Source organism: Callospermophilus lateralis, chromosome 9 (assembly GCF_048772815.1).
Source record: "Callospermophilus lateralis isolate mCalLat2 chromosome 9, mCalLat2.hap1, whole genome shotgun sequence".
Taxonomy (NCBI): domain Eukaryota; kingdom Metazoa; phylum Chordata; class Mammalia; order Rodentia; family Sciuridae; genus Callospermophilus; species Callospermophilus lateralis.
In genome coordinates, this window is record NC_135313.1 from 86,850,912 (window position 1) to 86,876,123 (window position 25,212).

The 25,212-nt window shown below is 30.1% G+C and overlaps 1 protein-coding gene across 1 annotated transcript in view; it reads left to right on the plus strand.

The window, feature by feature from the left end:
- Positions 1-25,212, plus strand: part of Lrp1b (LDL receptor related protein 1B) — a 1,566,902-nt gene that overhangs the window by 1,322,990 nt on the left and 218,700 nt on the right. Inside the window, exons 56-60 of the mRNA XM_077110319.1 lie at positions 3,668-3,851; positions 6,579-6,664; positions 12,528-12,650; positions 14,858-15,039; positions 23,784-23,983. Of these exons, the coding sequence (XP_076966434.1) occupies positions 3,668-3,851; positions 6,579-6,664; positions 12,528-12,650; positions 14,858-15,039; positions 23,784-23,983 (775 nt within the window). The remainder of the gene's footprint in view (positions 1-3,667; positions 3,852-6,578; positions 6,665-12,527; positions 12,651-14,857; positions 15,040-23,783; positions 23,984-25,212) is intronic.

Consider the following 25,212-nt stretch of genomic DNA (forward strand, 5'->3'; position numbering starts at 1 on the left):
CTAAAACACGCATGCACTCATTCACAAAAACTATTATTGGAAGAAGGAAACAAACCAAATGAGCCAGGACAGTTCTTAATAGAATAGGCATCAGATAATTAATTTTGGCAGTAAATAATATATTAAAATACAAGGGAACAGGAAAAATTGCTTACATAGATATGTTTCATGATTGTTGTAGAATTACTATAGATAACTAGTTACAATTTTAAGTCAACAAGTTTATGAAGAGTTCAGTAGTTCTATTGCATAAATGTCCATTCTGTCTGACAAATTTCAAAGTATATCTCTGTTTTTTTTTGTATATGAATTTATTGTCTGTCATAACAATCATGGTAGTAAAACATCAAATTTATAGAATGTAAAATGAATACTTTGTGACATGACATCAAAAATTAGATTTTTACTTAAAATTCCAACATATAGATACTTAGTGCATAGAAATACCATATTTGGAAAACTATTTTTGGTAGAAGAAAATATCACCCAGAAAAACATATTAAGTCATACTTTTTAATCACTTGAAAGATTCCTTACAAAGAAATGAGTGTTTATTGTATCAGCATATACTTTTTCTTCTCTAAAGGGTTCATACAATCAAGTGCCAATTCTAGCTGAAATTGACAAAACTGTTTAGTCATTCAAAAATGTGTGTATATGAAACCTGAAGAAATGCTGTAAATAATATTCTTATGTGTGTGCACGAATATCAAAGCTAATGAATTTTAAAAAACCATATATTGGAAGAAACAAGATTAATGCAAAAATTTACAATGAATAACAGAACGATAGATAAAAGTTTTAAACCAAGGATCAAACCTAATATTTAACATATTTGTGTGTGTGTAGGTGCATGTGTGTGTGTGTGCGTATGTCAATTTTTCAATAGAAAATTGAATAAAAACTCTACATACAACAAAATCCATATAGCTTTGGGGGAAAAATGTCAACTAATGGGTTTCTCTTTTTCAGGGAATGGGAAAAACTATTCTGTAACTTATTTCTCTTTGCAATATCAGCAGAACATGACAAGAAGTCATACTCTCAATTCTGCAGTAAAATGAAAATTGTCATCAAAAGCAAAACTTAGATCTTGGAACTGTGAAAATTTGAGTATTTGCTGTAAAACAAATAATATGTCTGCCTATTAAAAGAGACTAACATATTTAACTAAAGTATGGATCTTAGTTTGATGGGAAAATAATTTATCATATAAATATAAGTGTACTTTTGGTAGGGAAAAAGATTCAATGTATACATTAGAAATAAAATAATTCATATTTGCAAATATCACTTAAAAAGTAGCACATTATGTTTTCTAAAAGCAATAGGAAAAGTTTGAGTAGCTATTTTTTTTCTGGTTGCTATATGTTTCTAGAAAAATAACATAAATCTGAAAAATATGAAATAATTCTGGGTGGTAGGAAAAACTAAGAAGACACTGAGTCTAAATCTTATTTCATAATAATTGTCTTTCTAAGTGAAGGTAAAATATTTTACATTACTATTTTTCTATTAAATATAGACAAATCTCAGATCTTTTTAATTTTAAAAATGGAAATGACTATCATTCTAGTTTCATTTCTTATAGACAGATGCCTTTTGATAATTTGGGAGGAAAATGTTTTTAAGACAAGGCAAATGGCTTAGGGACATAATTATCATTTTTAAATGCCTCTCCTTCAAAAACAAGAATTCATAATTTACTATAAACCTAAACTTGTTTGTATAGAATTGAATATTGTAATAACTTAAACCATTTTTACTTTCAATAAATTTATTTTCTGTAAATTTGTTTTATTGAAGTCATCTATTTGATATATTACTTCTATGGATATAGGCATTCAAAGCAATTTTCAACCCTTATTGAAATTAAGATGTGTTTTCTTTTTATAATGTTGAGAGGAATTCAATACATTCTATGATATTTATTTCACTTGTCCCATATTGCCCCTTAATCCAACACTGCTCTGTCTATTAGACTTCTGGCTTCCTGGCCACATGATCATATGATGTAATTCCCAGGACTTTCCAGTGATCACTTCCTGTGTCTCATCAGATTTCTCATTAAAAAAAATGTTATTAATGTATACAATTTGCCAATTTAACTGTTTTCAAGTGTACAGCTCAGTGGCTTTAAGCATTTTATTTTCTTTGGCCATAGAATAAACACGAGTTCCTTGTGGCTCCCTAGTACATGTTGCCAGCATGGGTCTTCTCAAAGAAAATAAAAGTGCCACCAATTTAGATTCAATGGGGCGAGGTGGGGAAAATGCTGTGGCTTTTAGCTTTTTTTGCTGGTTTGCCGGTGGGTTCTAGAAATTTAAATAATTCATTGTAATTGATGAGTGTTATTAGATAAATGCAGATGTAAATTGTGAAAGGTGGAAGTGAGAGCTTAAAGGGCTTCAACCTTATAAAAGTTCTTAGGAGCAAGGTATTGTTTTTCTTTGGGACACATTCAGATAAAGTTGATGTAACCTTTTTGCTTCCCTCCACATAATGAACATTTTTCTTATATAAAAACTTCTATCCCTTAATTAATCAGTAATTGATTATTTAATAACGTGGACATATATCACTCTAATATCTTTCCCAGTGGATTCGTATCTTTTACTCTGCTCCAGTGTATGAAATGTTTACTATGATCACCTCTTGAATACAAGTCACTTTAAGAGTTAAGAGTTTCTTCTTAACTCACTGTCCTTCTCAGTACTCACAAATTCCTTTATTCAAAGGTCATGGAATAGTCTTGGTAGATTAATGGTAATCATTATTTGGCCAACTATAGGCTCCTTTTCTATAATACTAATAATTTTTAGATTGTAAGAAGAGAACACAAAGACAGTGAACAATCACAGTGACTTATCAGTTTTAGGAATCAAAAAATTATATGGCATGATGTTTGTACTCAAAGAGTTGACATACCAGTTGGTAAATTTCATGTATTCTCCTCAGAGGGACATATGGAACATGAGAGAAGCCAAATGAAAGATTTGATGATACAAATTTATTTAATTACTGGGAGAAAAAACTCTTCTATGCTAGTATTACTATTTCTTCAGGCAAATTCACCATTCTTTGGTATAGAATCAGATTCAGTTAATAAATATCAGGCAAGACATACTGTGTGTTAAAATTGTGAGTCCCAGCTCTCTTACTGGCTTCACCTAACCACCTTCATGCTTCCATCCTCATGAGTTAACTAAGGATGAGAACATCTGCATTATAGATTTCTGTCTGTGATTAAACAACATATGACAATGTTAGTAAACCTTCAAAGATCTACATAAGGATTCATTCTTATGATTGTTAATGTCTTCTAAAAACATGATATTATGCAATAGAAAAGGCCAAAAGAACATGAAGGTGTTGTGAGTTTTGTTTTCCCTTTCTCTAGACATAAGGCTTTAGCACTGTCAATTAACTTTTGCAATTTTGCCAGTCCCAGAAGACCAAATGAAGATATTTGGAAAAGTGTATTTTTCAAATTTTAACTTTAATATTATATGAAATTTTTATTAAAGGTTAATTGCTACAAGACATAAGGATTTGCTATTACCTAATGTTAAGCTCTTTTCTTGCTAGAATCATGCTAAAGGTATATCCAATAGTAAAAGACAGTGACAATGATATGAATTGATAATGCTCATTTTTCTTTCCCCAGTGCAAATGCTGGCCTGGATTCCAACTGAAGGATGATGGTAAAACATGTGTGGACATTGATGAATGCTCTTCAGGGTTTCCCTGTAGCCAGCAATGCATCAATACTTACGGGACCTACAAATGCCTCTGTACAGATGGGTATGAAATACAACCTGATAACCCAAATGGCTGCAAATCACTCTCAGGTATCGAATTGAACTTGTCCACTGAACCAACCTCAGTTACCTATATGGATCTCAAATTTTATGTTCATTTTTATTGAATTTACTACTCCTTGCTGTTTCTGAGATATCAAAAATCTTGCCTACTTCCCTCAGTATGTAACTGTGTCATTATGATTTTGTATGCTGTACATATGCTGCTGTGTTTATAATATCACTGCATTTTCATTTTGCAAATTATTAAATGTTTGCTATATTTTGAGAGTATTCACCAAGAAAAACAACTATATTACTATTATATTCTGTTGAAATACATATTCTTGAGTGCTAGTGTGTCCAAGATCATAAAAGAGCATATTATGTTATTATTGCAATATTTTTATTTCTCCATTGTACTACATATATTCCCACATACTTGCCAAGCAGAATAACAAATTAATGATAATAATAATCATCATCATCAACAATATTAATTGCAAGTCAGGTATATAATACTATTTGAATCCTTCCAATGATTCAACAAATATTATTAAAGCTCTGATTATTTCAATTAGTATGTATGACTGTTAAATTAGAGATTTAATAAAGCATGGCACAAAACTTTAAAATTATTGTAAACTATTATGGGAAAAAATTATAATGATACACAAAATATATGTGAATGACTATTAAAGTAGGTACAAAACAATGGTGTTCAAGGGTATAATCAGGCTCCCTTAAAATGAAACATATTGCTGGTTTCTCACATAGATATATGTTGGTGACATTAGATATTTTGTTATTAACAAAGTAGATAACAAGGATAAAAATTTTTAGACAAGTATTTAAAAAAACAGCTTAAAACTTTGTACATTACAGAGAAAGATATCAACTAAATTTAATTTTTCATTTCATTATCACTTATTCTTTGAATATTCTTTACTGAATCAATTAGATATCATTTGGAGCCCATCACTTTATATACCAACCTTCTTGCTTCTGGCAGCTCACTGTGGGATACATGATGCGTTTAGTGACATGCTGCAAGAAAAAGAGATAAAATGTTAAAAGCAGCCAATGTTTCTCTTCAATAAACTTTTCATAGAGGATTGTAGAAAAGACAAATGCTAATGATTACATATCCATTCGAATATCATGTAACCATGAAATAATTGTTTCACATTAGTAATAATAATTAGAACCTAATAATGATTTTGAATATAAAAAATCTGTTCTTGAAGTGAAGTTCTTGAAGTAAAGACAGTTCAAATTTTAAACCAATTATATTTGAATTTTAAAAAATAGTTTTCTAAGTATTAGTATAGAAATTAACTGATTAATTTTATATTTATATGTCTGAAACTGTGTATGTGTTTATATGTATGTACACACACATGCACAAACATGCTTTTTTTGGTGGGGGTGCTGATGATAAAATCCATGGTCTCAGGCATGCTAGGCAAGCACTCTACCACTGAGTTATAGCCTCAGACAAATTTGAAATAATATTGACTGGAATGGCAAGACATCTTCTAATTAAGAGCCAACTTTGAGTTGAAAAGTATGATAAATCTGAATTTGGCCTCAACATAAAGATTGGGATAACTGATTAAGAGTGCTGTCATAGATAATGTAAGAGTGTCCAATGTGAATTTTAGAGCATACACTGAAACCTTAATAGCAGGGTCTAATAATACCTTATTTTAATACCTTACCCTTACATATTAACTATGAAACAAAACAGCAAAGGAAGGAATGAAAAATTTCAAAACAACCATAACATTATATGATTTATAATAAAGTGCACATTAAAACACATAAAATGACTACCTTTTGAAATGTTTTCCCATTTTTTCTGTGAACATTAAATTTGCATATTTTGGCAAATAAGTATATGAACATGTTTACAAAGACATACAAGACAAATAGTTTACTGAGTTTTTCCAGGATTACAATAATTGAAAATATGATCAAATTGATTTTATTTAAATATGTACTCAAATACATATAGTGAGCAGCACTTTTTGAAATTCTTTTCTTTAATAATGCATTTGACTTGCAAATAAATTCTGAAGAGGACACCAAAATAAAGTACAGAGGATCTTTCTATATATTGAGCAAGATCAAACTTTATCATGATCTTTCCTAGATTCTAAAATAAATGAGATACTAGAACACAATGGACAGTTCCATTTGAAGGAATTACAGATTAATAAGGGATTAAAAAATAAGACCCAGGAGAAAAGGTAAAATTAATAAACAAAAAATAGAGCCTGGAGTTCAGAATCACTTAAAACAAGTCCTCAGGCACATGAAAAAAGTGTGTCTGTGCAATGAATCCATTTGACCTCTACCCAGGTAATTCTAAAATTTAACTGGTTAATTATCAAGGAGAAATTTTCTGATATGAGAGTTTATCTGAACCATAGAATTTTGAGATAGGTGTAGATTATCCTTTTTTTTGAAATATACATTATAAAACCCGAATGTACCAGCAGATATTTTCTACTAATGCCAGATCAGATATTTGGATATCCAAGAAAATTGAGGGTAAGAGAAGAATGCACTCAGAATTATGTAGATTTCTGTACTCCCATGGTGTTTGCTGTCTTTTCTTTTACTATTGACCACATTGCTGAGGATAAACTGTTAAACCATTAATCTACCAGAACAACAGTGTGTTTGAATTTACATTGCTGCTAAACTATTGAAACTAAACAGAAGAGATCATAAATATTAAATGTCTAACAGGCTCTTTGCTTTGGATTTTAGATGAGGAACCTTTTCTAATTCTTGCTGATCATCATGAAATAAGGAAAATTAGCACTGATGGCTCCAACTATACACTTTTAAAACAGGTATGATTCCATAACATTTATTATGTGTCCTCCAGGCATGCATTCAAAGCAGAAATACAGGACAGTTAGAATTTATGTAACAAATATTTATGGATGCATACACATATAAGCATGTATATAATATTACATAAATGCTCTTTTTTTGGTGATGAGCAGGTAATGCTTTCAACCTGCCTTATTGTACGGCACTGAAGAAGGTAAAGATAATAAGGCATAGTTAATTCAAGAGAAATATTATCTCAGGAATAGCTTAATTACAGAAAGCATAACAATCTCTTTTAAAGTGTTTTATGAATTACCCAAATTGTTTTTCCCACCTTGAGATATAAAATAACCTTTTCCTGAAATCCATGTTCCTGTTCATAAAACCAGGAAATATAATAGGATAGAAGATACCTAGCCTTTAAAAATTGGAATTATCAAGAGAGTAAAAGTGAGAGTATAAGAGTCCTGACTGCAAGGTCTCAAGAAAAGGTGTTTTCAGTCTCATCTTCTCCTCTCTCAGTACCACCCACTTCAAGAGAAGCTGGACTGATGTGTTTTCGTATTTGACTCCTGTTCTCTGAGTTTATTTTTATATGTGATTTGAGATGGAAAAATTATGACTTGCACTTTGTAACAGTATATAGAACTGTGAATTATTCACCACAAATGTTTTTTTTTTCCCTCCAGGTATGCAATGAAAATAGACCAAATTCAAATTAAAAATAGAGTGAAACTACATGTACTAGGGAAGTTACATATACTTAGAGCATATTTTTAGTTATTAAGAGAAACGTCTTTCCTTGGAATCCTTATCTTGTATCTGTTTGTCTATAAATGACTTTGCTCCAACTGTACAATACATCAACATTAAGGACATTTCTTATATTTGCGACACGTTTATGAGAGTGTTAGATATAAATAAAGAGACCATTTATATGGTGACTTTTTGGAAACAAAGAAGACTTACAGTCATCCTAAATATCTCAGAAGGAGATTGGTTTCAGGATTCCCAGCAAAATCCAAAATGCATAAATGATCAAGTTCCTTATATAAAATTGTATAGCATCTCTATATAATGTGCACACATCCGCCCACATATTTAAATTCATCTGTATTTTACTTATAATATCTGACATAATATAAATACTTTACAAATAGTGGCAGTTTTAGAGAAAAATCACAAGAAAAAAAATCTGTACATGTTCAGTACAGATGTAATTTTTCCCATGATATTTAATGGTGGTTAGTTGAATTGATGGATACAGAGCCCAAAGATATAGGGAGGGCTGACTGCCCTTAATAAAAGTTAGTTTTACTACTGTCTGCTGGATTTCTTCACTGCAGCTTCAGAAATTTCTTTATTTCACTTTAGCAGTAAGAGTAACTTTAAGTGCATATATTTATTAGCCAGTGTGAGATTGACTAATCCTGGCAAAGTCACATTTTTCCAAACTTCTTCTAGATAACAGATTGAATTTCAATTAGAGAGAGAGAGAGAGAGAGAGAGAGAGAGAGAGAGAGAGAGAGAGAGAGAGAGAAGGAAAAGGAAGAACAACAGTGTATGCAAGAAAGATATCAGGGAGAAGGAAGTGGAGAGGGAAATGGGAAGTACTGAGAATTGAAACAGAAAAAACTGTGTTATATGCAAATATGTCTAACTAATGCACTAAAAATATACTTTAAATATTTTACATGAAAATCGAGATTTTCTGGCTGTTTATGAAGAGTAGAAAAGTATATGGTGCTAGCCTCACATTCTTGAATGATCACATACCAAACAGTGTAGAAGTTACCATTTTGATTTAGAATTCATACTCTCCAGTCCACTGGAGTCTTCAGATAATCTATGTCTTTGCAGCATGTGTACTTGCCCTGTTTTTGAATGTCTGTGAATTTAGGCTCTTTCTCAGAGTTTGGAGTGTAACACTAATTTCCACTATGTCACGCTGACCCTCTCTTCAAAAATGGATCTGTGAAAAACTGTACAAAAATTAAAACATTTTCAGGAATTAATGAAAACAAAACAGAAAGCTATCTAAAGTATAATAATTAGACAGCTGTCTTTTGGGAAGTTGATAATGTAAGAGTAATCATTTGGGAGGAAGTTTTAAGAATAAACATAAAATGAAAATTTTCTTTGCTTCCCACTCTGTTTCCTACATGATCTAGTTTAATTCTTTTTTTTCCTGTACAGTGTATTTTTAAACTTATATTAAAACTGCAAAACATTGAAAATTATCTCATTTGTGTCTATGTCTTCTCAGTCCCTCTATCCATTATAAACTTAAAAATGAGATATGCCAGCCATTCATTTTCTGGTGTGGTCTCTGGAAAAGGGATATGTTTCTTTTCTCTTAACTAGTATTTTTGGCATTTCACTCTTCATACTATGCATTTTTAGTTTAATAGGAAGTGATTGTCTATTGAGAATACCTTATTTTTAAGCTCAGATAAACCACAAGGTTAACTAATATAGCAATGATATTGATTGTGTTCATGAGAACAGTTTCTGGATCAGTTCTTTGTTTCATTCTCCAGCCCTGATGAGGCTCAAGACATTTTCATTGGTATCCCTTTTGTGGTCATTCATGGCGAGTGTGTTGTCTGAGATTGTTCCTAGTGAGACAAAATGATTTTTTTTCCTTCTATGCTTCATTTAAGTCTGTTTCTCATAATGGACCTACTTTAGTGCACTCTTTAATATAGCTCTTTTTTCCCCTGGTACTGTCATTTTAGACTACTGCAAATTATTAGTACATAAGTAGGGGAATTTTAGATATTTTTCTTAGTGTTTAAGTTTTTGAAAATGAATAGGGAAAGAAGAAGGTAAGGTAGTTCATTAAGACCCTGAACACCTATGTTTTGGGGAAACATTTATTAGTGTTAATCCTGGAGTAAGGAAACAGATACTCCAAAGATATGAGAGAAGCCTCACATCAAGTTTTACCTGTGGGCTGCTTGGAATATGTTATTTCTGCAAAGGAACAAATTTTAACCACAATCTTATCATAGCACTTTAAAATTTTTAAGGAGTTTTAAGCAGTAAAATCATTTTTCCCCTTTAGAGACTTTATTCACATATGTAGAATGAATTAGAAGACAGAGGGAGGTGATTAATTATCTCTTCACATTTTCTCTCAACCCAAATAAATGAAAAGGCCTCGGTTGTTTGGAACTTTTATGTATAGTTGATTAAAAAATGATTTATCCTAATATGTTAAATTTTATTCTGTTATCATCAGTAATTGTCTCATAAAATTTTATTTAATAAATTTATAACAAGTATTAAAATTCTTTTTTTAAAGTTGTGTATTCTAAAATATAGGTGTGGTTCTAGGCCACCTATAGTTTAAATTCATACGCCATGCTAAAAAAAAAGTATTTTAATAACATAGATTTTAGGAATGAAAATTAATCAAATAACTTTCCAATATGTTATACAATGCAATTCTAGCAGTGCTTTTATCCCAGTAAATTGTATAGAGAAACAAAACACAATTTCCTAAATTAATCATCTTGAACCAAAGGGTGCAAATCTTCAACTACAGAAATGAAAGAAGCAAATAGGATTTTGATGAAACCAATTTTCAGCTCGGAAACCACTGGGATGACTCTAGTTTTCAGGCATTATTTTGACCATACCCCTGGCTGTTTTAATGTTCTTTGCATATGATTCTACAAAGAGAGAATTGCAGAGTTTTCTGTGGGGATTAAGAGTAAAGCCATTGAAAAAGGCCCAGCTTGTCCAAATAGATATGTCAGGATTCACAGACTCAGCTCCTCAGCATTTACAGCTTTAATTTCTTATACTTGACTTGCTAAATTTGGAATTGGATTTTTATTATCTAAATTGATTATTGCTAAGAAAGAAATTCTGCCATGATTGGGGATTGTATGTAAATCCTTGCTAAACTTAGCGAGAAGTTTCTCCACCTTTTTCCTATAAAGCTCTCTAATTTAGTCCATTGCCAAACCAACACAGAAGCCTAACCCATTTACATTATTTCCTCCAGAAAGAAAAAGCATTTGAACAGAGAAGATATTGTAAAAGACTATTGAGGTGATTTTTAAAATCTCTCTATGGAACTTCCTAGAATACACTTAATTTATATTTTAGAAATTTGATTTTTTTCATAGCCACTTTCCTAGATGTATATAGTTAAGTACATTTAGTATTTAGTATGTGAATGGATACTTAAGGAATCTATTGAAACTGTGACTAAACATTGTTTTTCATTTTTCACCATTTATAATCATTATTCTTGATTAGGAATATTGTCCCTAAGAAATGTGCTTGCATTTATTCATTTGAGCTTACTGAGGAATTTATCCTGAGTCATGTTTTCTACCTGTATCTCCTATTTATGACCAATATCATGCAATTACATGGGGTTAGGATATTTCAGATTAGATTTACAATGTGGAACTGAAGAAAAAGATTGTCCATATTAAGCCAAATAAAAGTGTAAGATTTGAGTTTGTGATGTTAGCACCATTATTTCTAGAATTCAGCTTTGCTCCAAGACGAAAGGAGAAACAAATATCTGTATGGAATCTGAATAGTAGCCATTTATCCTTGGCTTGAATTTTATAAAGGACTATGTAAATCTATGGCACTGTTGCTTTTGTTATCAGATTCTGAATTTTGAGACTAGATTATGGAACTGAACTCAGACCTGGGAATTACCATCTTCCTACAATTTCCCACAGCTCCCTCCCATATCAAACAAAAGCAAACAAAAAATCTGTTTCCCTGAAGGTACTGATCCTTACCCATAAGACTACAACTGTTTTACAATTTGAGATGTAAGAACATTTCTAGGGTGAATATTGATATAAGCAAGCTCTACATAGTTATAAACACATGACAAAGGTCTCTTGGGGTTTTACCAAGAGAGTATAACATCAATTATTTAATAATATGTAAAAATTTACATACTAATAAACTATTCTAACCTTTAAATGAGTTAACACAATTTAAATTGTGACCCAAATTTTGTTAGTTCATAACTTAGTACATATGCCAGTACTAAAAGAGATCAGATTTAAACTCTGAAATCATTTAAACAACTCACTACAAACAAAATACCCAGATTCTGATGTACTATCCCCAATTCTAAGTAAATAGCAAAACAGCCAACCAAAACTCTAACTTCTAGAAACCCAACAGCTGAATTTGTGTTCTGTTTCATTACCTACTAAAAAATGCATAACTGTGGGTCTGAAGGGAGGCATTTTCTCACATTTCCACCAGTAGAATAAAAAAGATGTTGGATATCTATTTCTTCCTTGGTCAAATACTCACCTAAGGTCATAACTTTTAAATTCTAATATGACACTCTACTGCCTGAGGAGCCATTTGAAGCATGAAAAAAGGAAGCTCATTGATGTTTTGGGAACAAGAGCTATTGCAGAAAGTAAAATTCTTAAACCTTCCTTCCTCACTCATCACATGGTTATCCAGAAATCAACATCATTCTTCAAGGATTTTCTACTGTCCCAACTTAGATGAATGATCTTTTTTGTTTACTCCATAGAACAGATAATATTAAAGGCATCAGATTTATTGTCAACATTAAGAAATGCCTTTTTAAATTATTTTTCCCACCTTCCTGGCTATCTAAACTCCTATAAACATTCCAATAATGTTGTATCCTATTTGGAAAATATTTTTAAATAAATTATACAGATTTTAAAGCACATACTATGGTGAAATTATAAATATATGCTGACTGATCTTAATAATAATGGTAACTAATGTTATTTATTTTAATAACTTGAGAATCAATGGGAGATAATGATTCTCATGAACTCCTAAATATTTATAAATACTTTTTTATGACTTGTTATTAGAAATATTTTTTTCTTTTTTTTTTAGGGATTAAACAATGTTATTGCTATAGACTTTGATTATAGAGAAGAATTCATCTATTGGATTGATTCTAGCAGACCTAATGGAAGCCGCATAAATAGAATGTGTTTAAATGGAAGTGACGTTAAGGTAATTAAATATTACAGTAATAAGAGTGCTGAATATTTTATTGCTATGATTGATTATAATAGGGATATGTTCTTTGATGTAAATGATTTGACTTTTAGTTTGTCTTACCCTCATTTCAATTTTACTGTGTAATTTAATAATTGCTTTAAATATGAAATAAGAGCATTTTTATCCTTATGTTTTATTATAATGCAATTATTTACAATACCATAAAAATAAAATTAAGAAAATAAAATTTAGAAACCAGTCCACATCCCTAGAAAATGTGATGGATATCTTTAGCTTGGATGATTTATGCTTAAGATTCACTCATGTTGATTTAAATACAAGGGGAAGTTGATATTGCCATTTTAATTTAAAAAAATAAATATCAGAGTATTGATTGAAGTTGTAGCATTATTAAAATTAACCTACTATAGATGGAAAAACTGCATGCATGTGATATGTGTAAAATCATGAATGTTCTGATTTGATAGCATCAAGATTAAATAAATATAACTTTCTTATTATGAACTATTTGATATGACTTTTCTGTTTTATGACTTTTCTGAGTTTTAAAATCAATTATAAGTACTATATATTTGCAACAAAATATACTATAAATAAGTTGTAAATTTAAGTAGATGAGACTTCAATTATTTTAACTTTTTTGTAGTCATTAATAATATCACCAAACGTTTAAAAGCAATCAATATTAAAATATTCATGAAATCTTAAAGTGTTCATATACAGAGGAATATTTCAACTTAATCAGGATAACTATTTAATAATGGTTCATAAAATGAAATATCAGTATATGATAGTGATAACAGATTGATTCTAGCAGATTGAGTGGATATATCGATCAAATTAGCAGATTTTTTATCTTATAATTTAATTTTGACAATTGTATTAAAATTTTATGAATGTTACATTAGTTAAAGTTGACCATTTAGTCTTACAAGAAATTAAAAGTTTTTATTACATTTTTTAGTTTTTGAAGATACTTCAATATATTTAAAGTATGTTGTTTCTACTGCCATGCTAATAATACTCTATTATTTTAATCATAACAAGTTAATAAATCCATGTTTTTGTCCCATGAGATTACTAATTTACTGAGATTCAGTTAAATAGCAGCCATGTCAATTTTCCAAATCAACACAGAAGATTGATATCATTAATTGTTGCAAATATTCACATTGCCGCTTTGCAAATTTATTATTGATGGCATTAGGGAAATTAATGAGTATAAAATTTAGTATTTTCTTATATTTAATTACACAACCATTGGTTTCTCTGCAGCTCCAAGATTCACTTGTTTCTCACATAGTTTGAAAGCACTGAGAACTTCGAAACACCTGTCATCGGGTGAAGATTTCACTAGAAATTTTATATAACACCAGATTTTTTAAACTCAGTATTTTATTTTATTTTTTTCAATATTCTTTTTTTATTGATTTAAAAAAATAATGACAGCAGAATGCATTACAATTCTCATTACACATATTCAGCACAATTTTTAATATCACTGGTTGTATATAAAGTATGTTGACACCAATTCGTGTCTTTATACATGTACTTTGGATAATGATGTCTATCACATTCCACCATCCTTGCTAATCCCCTGCCCCTTTCTTTTCCTCCCACCCCTCTGTCCTATCACATCAGATTTTTGAACAGAAAGCCTATATCCTTAATATATTTGATGTTATCATGTGTTATAATTGGTAAGAGCAGTTGTATAAACATTTTTATTTCCCTTTTATCTAGGATCAAATATTTTGTGCACATTCTCATCTCTTGCTGTAGTTATTTTTAAGAGGGCAAGAGCAATTGGAAGAGTGGTGAATACTACGGATAATAGCACAGAACCTGTTAAAAATTAATAATATCAATAATTTCTCCTATATGTTTGTGATATATTTTTGTTCCCTAGTTTAAGAGATTGAGTACATAAGCTCCAATGAAAATGTGAAAACCAGTTGTACATCTGTCAATACATTTTTATTTCCGTTTAATTTTTTTTTATTAGGATTGCTTCTAATTTCAGAGGGTGATTAGATATTAAGTAATTTCTCTCAAACAAGTAAGTATTTGTCTTGTGGTCAATTGTTTTTTCTTATCTAAATTACATTTCTCATGTTTTAAATAGATATCTGTATCAGTAAAAATAATGAAGTGATTACTCAGTTTTCATTCTAGTTTTTAAATTCTTATTTTATTAGGTAGTGCATAATACAGCTGTCCCCAATGCACTTGCTGTTGACTGGATTGGAAAAAACCTCTATTGGTCTGACACAGAAAAAAGGATGATTGAAGTATCCAAACTCAATGGCTTATACCCTACTATACTCGTTAGCAAAAGGCTGAAGTTTCCCAGGGACCTGTCTTTAGATCCTCGAGCTGGGTTTGTAACTTTTTTTTTTTTTTTCCTAACTTATCAGTACATTTGCTGTGGAAAAGAATAAAACATACATATTTCATTAATTTTAGTTAATTTAAATCTTGAAAAAAGACAAGTGAAAAACAAACTTTTGAATCAAATGCTGCAATGTTGGTGGTGTTCACAAATATTAACAATGTAATCCCTGCACTGCTTTGTAACAGGAGATATAAGCAGTATTCATGGGTAATAAATGACAAAATGAATCATCAAATGCATTCAAGAGGAAAAGAAAGTGAGAATAATGGGAAAGGTACATGTGGAGCTGTGTATCATTTGCATTTTAGTGTGCGGATGATGAAAAGTCATTGCAAGGTTCAAGGACAGCAACCTGGAAATTTCAGATGAGGAATGAATGCACATTAAAGTGTCAAAGCTGTCTGGTGTATGATTTCTAGAGTTCTATAGATTATGACCATTATCTGTCACATTCAATTATGTTGTGTTTGTAGGAAGAGAATACATACCTTTTCATTTTTTATACTATAATTTAAAGTGATTACATACTCCAAGATGATCTTTGTAGAAGTTCTACCTACCCAATGCATTTGTTAAAATAACAAATTTATAGAAAGTTTGACATTTTAAAATAGGACATATTTATAGTAGCAAGTATTATGAAAACACTAGTGTTTGTAATGTTTTACTGTAAATTAATTTCACAAACTATGTTATATCTAATAATTGCCATTTGTCATGCTGTTTGTAGCAGTTAGATTTTGCTTCCTGTTGTTATATGGTATCTCTGTTTTTTTGGTTCCTCAAGTTTATAATTGGCAATAGAACCTTTTATAGGTTAATTTAAAACATCAATTTGGGTAAAAGCAATACCCATTAAAAGAAGAATTATGCTGTGAATGCAGTCGAATATCCAAGGTAATGGGCACATTTTCACTATATATATATATATATATATATATATATATATATATATATATATTTAATTGTTTTGTTGTCTTTTAAAATATTTTATTTGCCATGCAAAAGAAATTTCAAAAGTGTCTCACTGTATTAAAATAGTATGTCTCTGAAACAGAGACATGAAAATCTGCTTCTATCAATGTTTCAGAAAATAATAGCCAAATGTATTAAATTTGGCTATCATCTGTATCAATTCATAAACATGAATATTTTAATTCTACTACTATTGTTCCACAAACTATTTTGAATGTTCAAACACTTATCTTTTTTTTTCTAAAATCAATATAACTGGCATAGCTTCTCTTTTCATACCATATCAGATGCTTGACTTTCTAATGAAAGAAACATTGCCTGTTACATAATAGTTGTCTTATAGAATTTCCTGTTTATGAAGCAAAAACTGTATCCTAGCCTAGTGAATGCAGCTGAATGTAGTTTTATATTTTATTTCTTCCAGTTTGTGTTGTAAGAAGAGAATACTCCATAAACTGAAAGCAGCCTTAAGTTGTCAACTTAAACTCATCCATTAAACAGCAGAAGTACTCAATTATTGTAGATGTTATAAAAGACTCCCTTGATTTTATTTTTTGGATAATATTTGGATTAAAATATGCAATTTGCCGTATTATAAGCAAAGCATTGCTAAAAATTGGATATTTTTACAAAACAATTAAAGCCACCTTTTTTAATAGCCATAATTTAGTGGCACACTTTTGTTCATGCTGTTTTCCTAGTTGCCCAGAGTGAGGTAAAAAGCAACCTGGATTTTAGCCTCTTATGAGATGAGCATGAGGCTGAAAATGTCTCCACTGTAAAAAAAAAAAAAAAAAAAAAAAAAAAAAAAGGTACAATCCAGCTTCAGAGTGAGAGCTTAAATTGTAAGATTATTTAATAAAAACATCTGACTGTAAGAGTACACTGTGATTTGCATATAGTTTGAATATGCCAATACTATTGACCCCCATTTCCCAGAGAGTTGTTTCCTGTCCTGATATTTGGTATCAGGGATAAGACAAGGATTTACTTAATGATCACTGGAATGTCTAATGTAATGAAACAAATAAGCTGTTAGGCCATATCTTGGGGTTCCTTTCTATATTTTTTAAATTATATGCCAATTATAACAATCAATTATTATGTAATAGTTACTAAAAACAGTAAGAAGATACAGGTAGACAGATGGATCATCTTCTTGGTTATTACATATTAGCTCATTTGTAATCTAAATTTTTTTTCACAAATTTATTCTAATTATCCTGTTATCCAGTCTAATTTATGAATGAGTTTTTAAATTTATAATAATTTTGAGGTAATTAAATAATTTACATTAAATAGTTGTAAAAATAATTATTTATGAAAAATATGTATAGGCATTTTAAAATAGAATGGAGGATATAATATTATAACTATGTTGAACATAATTTTATCTTTTCTAATTATTAAGCTGTCACATTAGGTTATCATAGTAAAAGACCAATATGAATTATATTTCAGGATATGCTATCTATATCTTAGAATTTATATTAAAGTGAATGTGCCTAGTTAACAGAACTAGACTAATAAGTAGCAAAGTTATATGGTGCACTTCAAAGCAGAAGATGTTTCTGGCAGAAAGAACAGGCTTCGTAGGAACACAAAGAAACAGAAAAGAGCATATTATATCCAGTCAATTACAAGGAACTCATAGGATTGGAACATATTCCACAACTATAGAGGTGTGGAACTGGTTCACTTTACAGAGTAAAAGAGAATCAAGAATAAGTCACAACACAAAAAACATAACAGAATGACAGCAAATGAAACTTTAAAGACACCTGGCTTGGGCACATTGGTAAATAGAGGAGTAATTTTCCAGAATTAAGTGGCAGATTCCAGAAAGGAAAATGACCATTTTATAAACCTATTGGGATTGAAAGTTCTCATATAAAGACAATGAAAATGAAAATAAATATATTTTTAGCATTTAATGAGTTAGGAGATTTTTATCTTTATTACTGTAGATGCACGTACTATTTATGAAGAATCTCTAGAAAGACATGATTGTTTTTATTACTTCCCTTATAGTGTGTTTAAGAATTTTCAACTGGCTAATTGTCTTAGAATCATTTAATTAAAAAGTTATTGAGCTGCAGGTTCAACTCAGTTTTCAGTCATTGATTGCATATTTTTTTTTCTTACTATATCTCTTTAGAGTTTCCCTATAACAAAATGATCTTGGACCATGAACATGTTTTGCTCCCTAAACAAGAGAGAAAAGAAAGAACCACAATTCTCTTATTTTTTTTTTTCCATTTTAACAATAGTTATTTAAAAGTCATTTAAAAAACCTAGAATATAGATGATGTGAGCTTTTAAAAATGGAGAAAACTGCCTAAATTATTATAAGCATGGATTTTAAAAATACATATAGTGTTTATTTATTTATTTATTTATTCATTTATGAATTTATTTTTGTTGCTGTGCTGGGATTGGATATACTATGCAGAGCTTTACCACTGAGCTATAACCGTAGCCTCAGGTCTTATTTTAAAAGATGTTTTTCATGAATTTCTTTTCCTAAAAAACCTGTCAGCAAATCTAAAGAAAATAATAGTAGACCCTAATTTGAATTTGAATATATATTAATAAAAATGTGAAGGACAAAAAAAATGTGAAAGATATTTTAAATACTTGGTATCTGTATCCCTTATTGTCAATAAAGGTAATAATCAAACAAATTTAGAAAGGCATATTTTATGGTCTATATCTTAGTTTATACTAGTTCTTATTATTTCTCCAAGCAGAATACTACTTTTCTAAGATCAGCAGAAATATAATTTTCTCACCAGCAGAAACATTCCTAAAATGTGCCTAAGTGACCACCACATATTGAACACTTAACATTATAGGACTATTTTTAGTGTAAATGTCTTATCTCTCCATTTAGAAAATAAGTAGCTTAACACAGAAACCATATTTTAATCATTGTTTTTACCTACCATAGAGACTGTTAAATTCACTATTGACGAAAATAATAAATGGGTAACTGGAGTTACACAGAGAATGGGGTTATAGCTACAGGGACACTGCACCTGCTCCTATGCTCAAACTGGTACATTGATATGTAAATAACCTGCATGTTTCAAAGAGAAGTCATAAGGGAACTTTCATTGTGAGAGAATGAAAAGCATACCAGGATGAAAATTCAGTTTATTATTTTTGCAGGGAAGCACAAAAATATTTCATCAAACTTTACAGACACAAAAAATATTTTCCACCAATTTTTAAATTTTTATTCACAGCTGATTTCAATATTCCTATATTTGGGTAAAATTCATAGGGAATGAATAGAAATGATTAATTTTATAATTCAGATTAGAAATAATTGCAAGTGGAAGAAGCTTCTCTAAATTTATTGCCTGATTTGAAAAAATATAAGCTGTGAGAAGACTTCTACTTAATTCATTTTAAAGAAAAATAATGTATTATGTTCAACTATAAAAGACAACCTCAGAATCCAGAAGCCTGTTGTTATGGTTACGAGCAGATATTCTTTTATATGTTTATACTTGGTTATAACTTACACAATAGGTACTATTTGGAGCTGAGTTTTTTCTCACATGGTCTTGAGTAAATATTGCATATTATCTAGATAGAATTTGAGCTCTTCTTTCAACATTTTCACTGATGTCTTATTTTTTTTCTTTAATTATTTACAACAATTTTTTTCACAAAGGTAGTTATTTAGGGGTTGTAGTTTACAGAGCAAAATTATCATTTTGTTTAATGTAGACTTATTCACATATTTGGAAAAAAAAACAGTGAGACTTTTTTTGAAAAGAAGTGATATTTCGCCATTAGAAGTTAGCTATCTCTTACTGAAATAGATAATAAATTATTATGAATATTGATATTTTATTCAGTTAAATTATACTTTGTTCCCATGTTGTGGAATATTTTCATAATATTCTTCTGACTGATGAGTACTTAAACTGGCAAATATGTAAGTAGTAACATATATAAAATCCATCTAAATCATGTAATAATGTACATGAAATCTGGAGGCTACAGGAAACTTAGTATTATTAAACCAAAAAATTAATCAATGCATATATTCATATCCAAAGTAGTTTAAACAATACTAGGTATTATTTGCTAAACATTTGCTATGTGCTCATTAAAATTCTAAGTTTGGGGGCTGGGGCTGTGACTCAGGGATAGTTCTTGCCTCATACATGTGAAGCATTAGGTTCAATCCTCAGTACAATGTAAAAATAAATAAATGAATAAAGATATTGTGTCCATCTGCAGCTAAAAAAAATTTAAAAATTTTAAAAATATGAGTTTGTTTTATTCATCTTCTCATTTAATCCTCAAAAAGACTCTATTAAAAAAAAAACTATTATTGACTCTTTGGTATTTGAATAAATCTAAGATCAGGGGAGATAACTAAAGCTTCCAGGTTCACACAGCTAATAATAGGAGGATCTGGGATTTGAATTCAGGTAATCTGTATCTGGGATTTAATGACTGATGACTCTACATAATGTTGTTAGAAAAGAAGCTAGTCTAAAAGTAAATAACTTACTACAGAAATGAATACTTACTCCAGTTATAGTGCTATCATAATCAAAAAAGCACATAACCTCTTAGGGTCTCACTTGATCAGTACATTTATCAGTGAAGTCCTTAAATGACATACATAATTTTTAATAATTGTTGCAAAATTAAATCTTTTTTTTTTTTTTTTTTTGGTACCAGACATTGAACCCAGAGGTGCTTAACCACTGAGCCATTCTTTATTTATTTTGAGCCAGGATATAGCAAAGTTGCTTAGGGCCTCACTAAGTTGCTGAGGCAGGCTTCAAACTTGCGATCTTCCTGCCTCAGCCTCCAGAGCTACTGGGATTACAGGCAGGTAATGTAAAATTTAGGATTTCATACAAAGCCAAAATGAAATCCTAAATTTTACACTTTCCTAAAATCTAACAGAGAGATCATTACTTTTATGGAATTTCTAAGCTAGTTTAAAAAATAAGATTTTCATTAAGAGACTGATAATGAGCACAAGCCATCTTAGAAATGCCTCCCTCCTTCGAGGTAAAATTTACCTCCATGTTTTGTAATTCCGTAGTAAAATAGTTCTATCTTCATGTGTTTTAATTTTTATTTAATTTTCATGCTTTTAAAAAAAATATGCCTCTACTGAATCCACAGAAAGATCTTTAAAGGCAAAAGTGTCTACCTCCATCTCCCTAGTACTTAGAATTATCTGCTATATAAAATGGTCTCTGTCAATCATTATTCAAAACAAATTTGTCTATCTGCTTAATTAAGCATAGCTTTGGAATTTATCAGAAATGTTCCATCACTGACTCTTAGGATACAGTTCTCTGATTATGAGTCATGAGAACCTATATCATCATGTGTGGTTCAGTGACACTTGTAACAAAGAAAGGAGATTCTGTAGACCAGGAGTGACTAAAGCACAATTTCCCCAGTACAACAATTCTATGAGTTTTCTAAGAAAATAGATGTATGACTCCAAACTATCTGATTAACAAGAGATCCTGCAGCTCCTCTTAGAGAATCACAATGCCATTAGCATAAGGGTTCTGAGGAATCCTACAAAACACTTCTCAAATATACTTGATCTTTTAACCTACCTTGAAAATGTGAACTAACACTAATCAAGGAATAATTTGTGGAGAGCAGAGGGGGCAATATGAATTACATCTTCATGAAGATATATTTATAATTGAAGAGTCATCGGGCCAGGCAAATGATATGAAAGCACAGAAATAAAAAATGTGAGATCATAATTAAAAAAAAAAAATAGGCTAGAGCTGAATTTCTCACATTTTGATAGTAAATTGGAGGATATTGGGGCTAAATAAATAATGAAGGGCTCAAATATCAGAGAGAAGATGCAGCTATGGGCCTCCCACCACACTTGAGAGTACTGTATCAGATGTGGGACTCTATAACACATACTTTTTCTATTCTTATTATCTTGGCTGATATGATGATACTAAGCAGATAAAGTTCATAATGCAGATTAAAATTAAGAACTGAACTCCTGTGGAAATTAGACTATTCGAAACTTACAATTTACCTAAAGGACTCAAAAGCATTATTATTCACATCCAACAATTTCCAACATTTTTGTTGAAATCATCTAATATAGAAATCTCTCTTTTCATCTCTAAGATATTTTAATTGTAGGGGCAAAAATATGTAGAGGTTATAGCTGAATACAAATAGGAAGCATATCTCCAATTAAAACAATGTGGAATTTTTAATGTTACATGTAAACATTTATATTTTATTCATTTATGCCCATTTGTTAAAAAAAAATTATGTGTGAAAGGACAAATAAGTCTAATTGTATATAACCCTTTAGAGAGATATTGATGTAAGCATATCACATTTAGTGGGAAAAACAATTAATATATCAGTACTCCCAAGATTCAGGCTCAGTAAGGCAAGTAGGAATATCCTGATTTATTTCAATAAGATAAACTACTTTTCATTATGACTTTTTTCTGATTTTTTTATTTTGTATCTGACATTATCTCTTCTTTAGAAGGAAAGGTGCTCCTCCATAAATCCATTGTAGAAAAGAATGCATGTGTGTTTTTCTAGAATACATATTTCACTGACATATGCTGTCTTTTAAAAAAAAAAATAAGAGCTGAGCACAGTGGCACCTGCCCGTAATCCCAGCTGCTCCGGAGGCTGAGACAGGAGGGTCATGAGTTCAAAGCCAGCCTCAGAAACTGTGAGGTGCTAAGCAACTCAGTGAGACCCTGTCTCTAAATAAAATACAAAATAGGTCTGGGGATGTGGCTCAGTGGTTGAGTGCCCCTCAATTCAATCCCTGGTACCAAAATCTATATAATCAAATAGAGTGACTTTTCTTACCTTAAGGGAAAAGCTGAAAAACAATGAAATTTCTCAATGATATGTCAGCTATTTGTATTTTATGGAATGCAATATTTATATTTAACTTATCCTAATTAGTATCAATAATATTAATATTACTTTTACTTTATTGCCCCTGCCATGCATGGAATGTCCTACTGTGGAGCTTGTAATAGCATAATTTAAATCAGTGCTCTCCTATAGAACTTTCTATGGTGATAGGCTCTTCATCTTTGCCATTATATAGAATACCCACGATATATGCATTGTCATTGGACATATAGTATATACCTAGCATGAGGAAGAACCTAGTTCATTAAATATTATTTGATACAATATAGTTTATTTGATTAAGTACAGTTCAAACTTTAACAGTCACTGGCTAGGGGCTACCACATTGACAATGCATATTCAAATGAATGAAATGCATCCTTCTATTGGTTTTTTGAATTTTTGACCTATGAGAAACCAAAGTAACAGATTGGTGTATAGATGTATACATACATACAAACATAGAAGTAAACACAGATTTAGATAGAAATTTCTCCAATGTTGTAGATGTCTTTTTGAAATGTACATTTGTTAATTTGGGACATCTATAATACATTACACTTGTAAAATATCTTATTCTATATATAATATTTTTAAGAGAAATGTATAAATTAAGTGAATATTTTAAACCATTCTATGTGATTAGTTTAAAAATTCACAAGAAAAAATTTACATTGAAGGATTTCTGTGAGATCTATAATACAGAGAGATAATTCAGAGACCTATAATTCAAAAATTAATTTAGGAATAACAGAGCAAAAAAAGTGAAATATCATGTGATGTTTTACTTCCAGAGTTCTGTAAACAAAATGGCTATTGATTTTCTTTCCTAGGTATTTGTATTGGATTGACTGCTGTGAGTATCCTCACATTGGCCGAGTCGGAATGGATGGGACCAATCAAAGTGTTGTCATAGAAACAAAGATTGCTAGACCTATGGCACTAACAATAGATTATGTCAACCAAAGACTCTACTGGGCTGATGAAAACCACATTGAATTTAGCAACATGGATGGATCTCATAGACACAAAGGTTGGCAGTATACATGAGTCATTATTTTACCAGTGCATAAAATGTTCCTTTAGAAATATGTATTTCTTTTATATGCTCTCTCCCATCAAATACATTCCTTAATTTAAGGTTTCATTATTATAATTGTTTATGAAAGTATAAATAAATTAGAATTGTATATTTATCAGAAGTTATATAATTTATACATAAACAATTTGATTCATGCTTTTTCAAATTATTTTTCCTAAATTTGTAGTAAATGGGTGCTAGTTTTATAAATTAATATATTCATGTATCTTAGCTGATTTGGAATAACAGAATATTTACTTCTAAATATGAAGTTATATTGTAATCTGTTAGAATATCAGTTTTCCTTTTAAAACCTGAGTAAATATAATTTTTTTAAAATTATTTATTTATTCTAATTAGTTATATATGATGGAAGAATGCCATTCATTTCATACTATAAATATAGAGCACAAATTTTTCAAGTCTCTGGTTGCACACAAAGTATTTTCACAGCATTCATGTCTATATATTAGACAATGAATGAAATATGGATAAATATGATATGGATATAGTGGAAACTACAAAGGATCCAAATTACCCTCAAATATTTTAAATGCACAAGCTTTTTAAGCTTATATTTTACTGAATAAAGAAGTAAAATGATTCTTTATTATTTTTGGTGACCTAATTTTCCCTTTACTGTCAAGTGTTTTCATTTCTAAATATTGCATAAAATATAACTTCTACAGGGTATTACCAAATAAAGTCAACCTGTTAGAATGGCCTATCCCAACAGATTGATTTCTTCTCTGGTATTAAGATTATCACAGAACTCCTAAAGGAAGGCTAAGGAAAGAAGAAAAGCTTTTTGTCAAAAGTCAGTTGAGACCATGAAAACATTCCAGTGTGAAGTCCTGAGAAGTATGAAGACCCTGAGTTTCAAAAGGAAAAAGCAAACAAACAAACCAAGAAATGTAAAAGGTGCTGAGGCCACACCACTTTGAATTTTACCTTAATTTCTCTGAGTTGATATGTAATCAAATACAACCTTTTAAATAAAAAATGCCAACAAAGTTTTTAAAGATGCTTTCTTAAGGATAAGAGCATTGAGGTATGATGAGTATATTTGGATGAATCATTTATTTAAGTGTTGACATTCCAATTATAGAGATAAAATATTTATAAAAATGCAATTTGAGTGAAGAATTTGAGATTACTTTAGGATTTTAATTAAAGCAAAA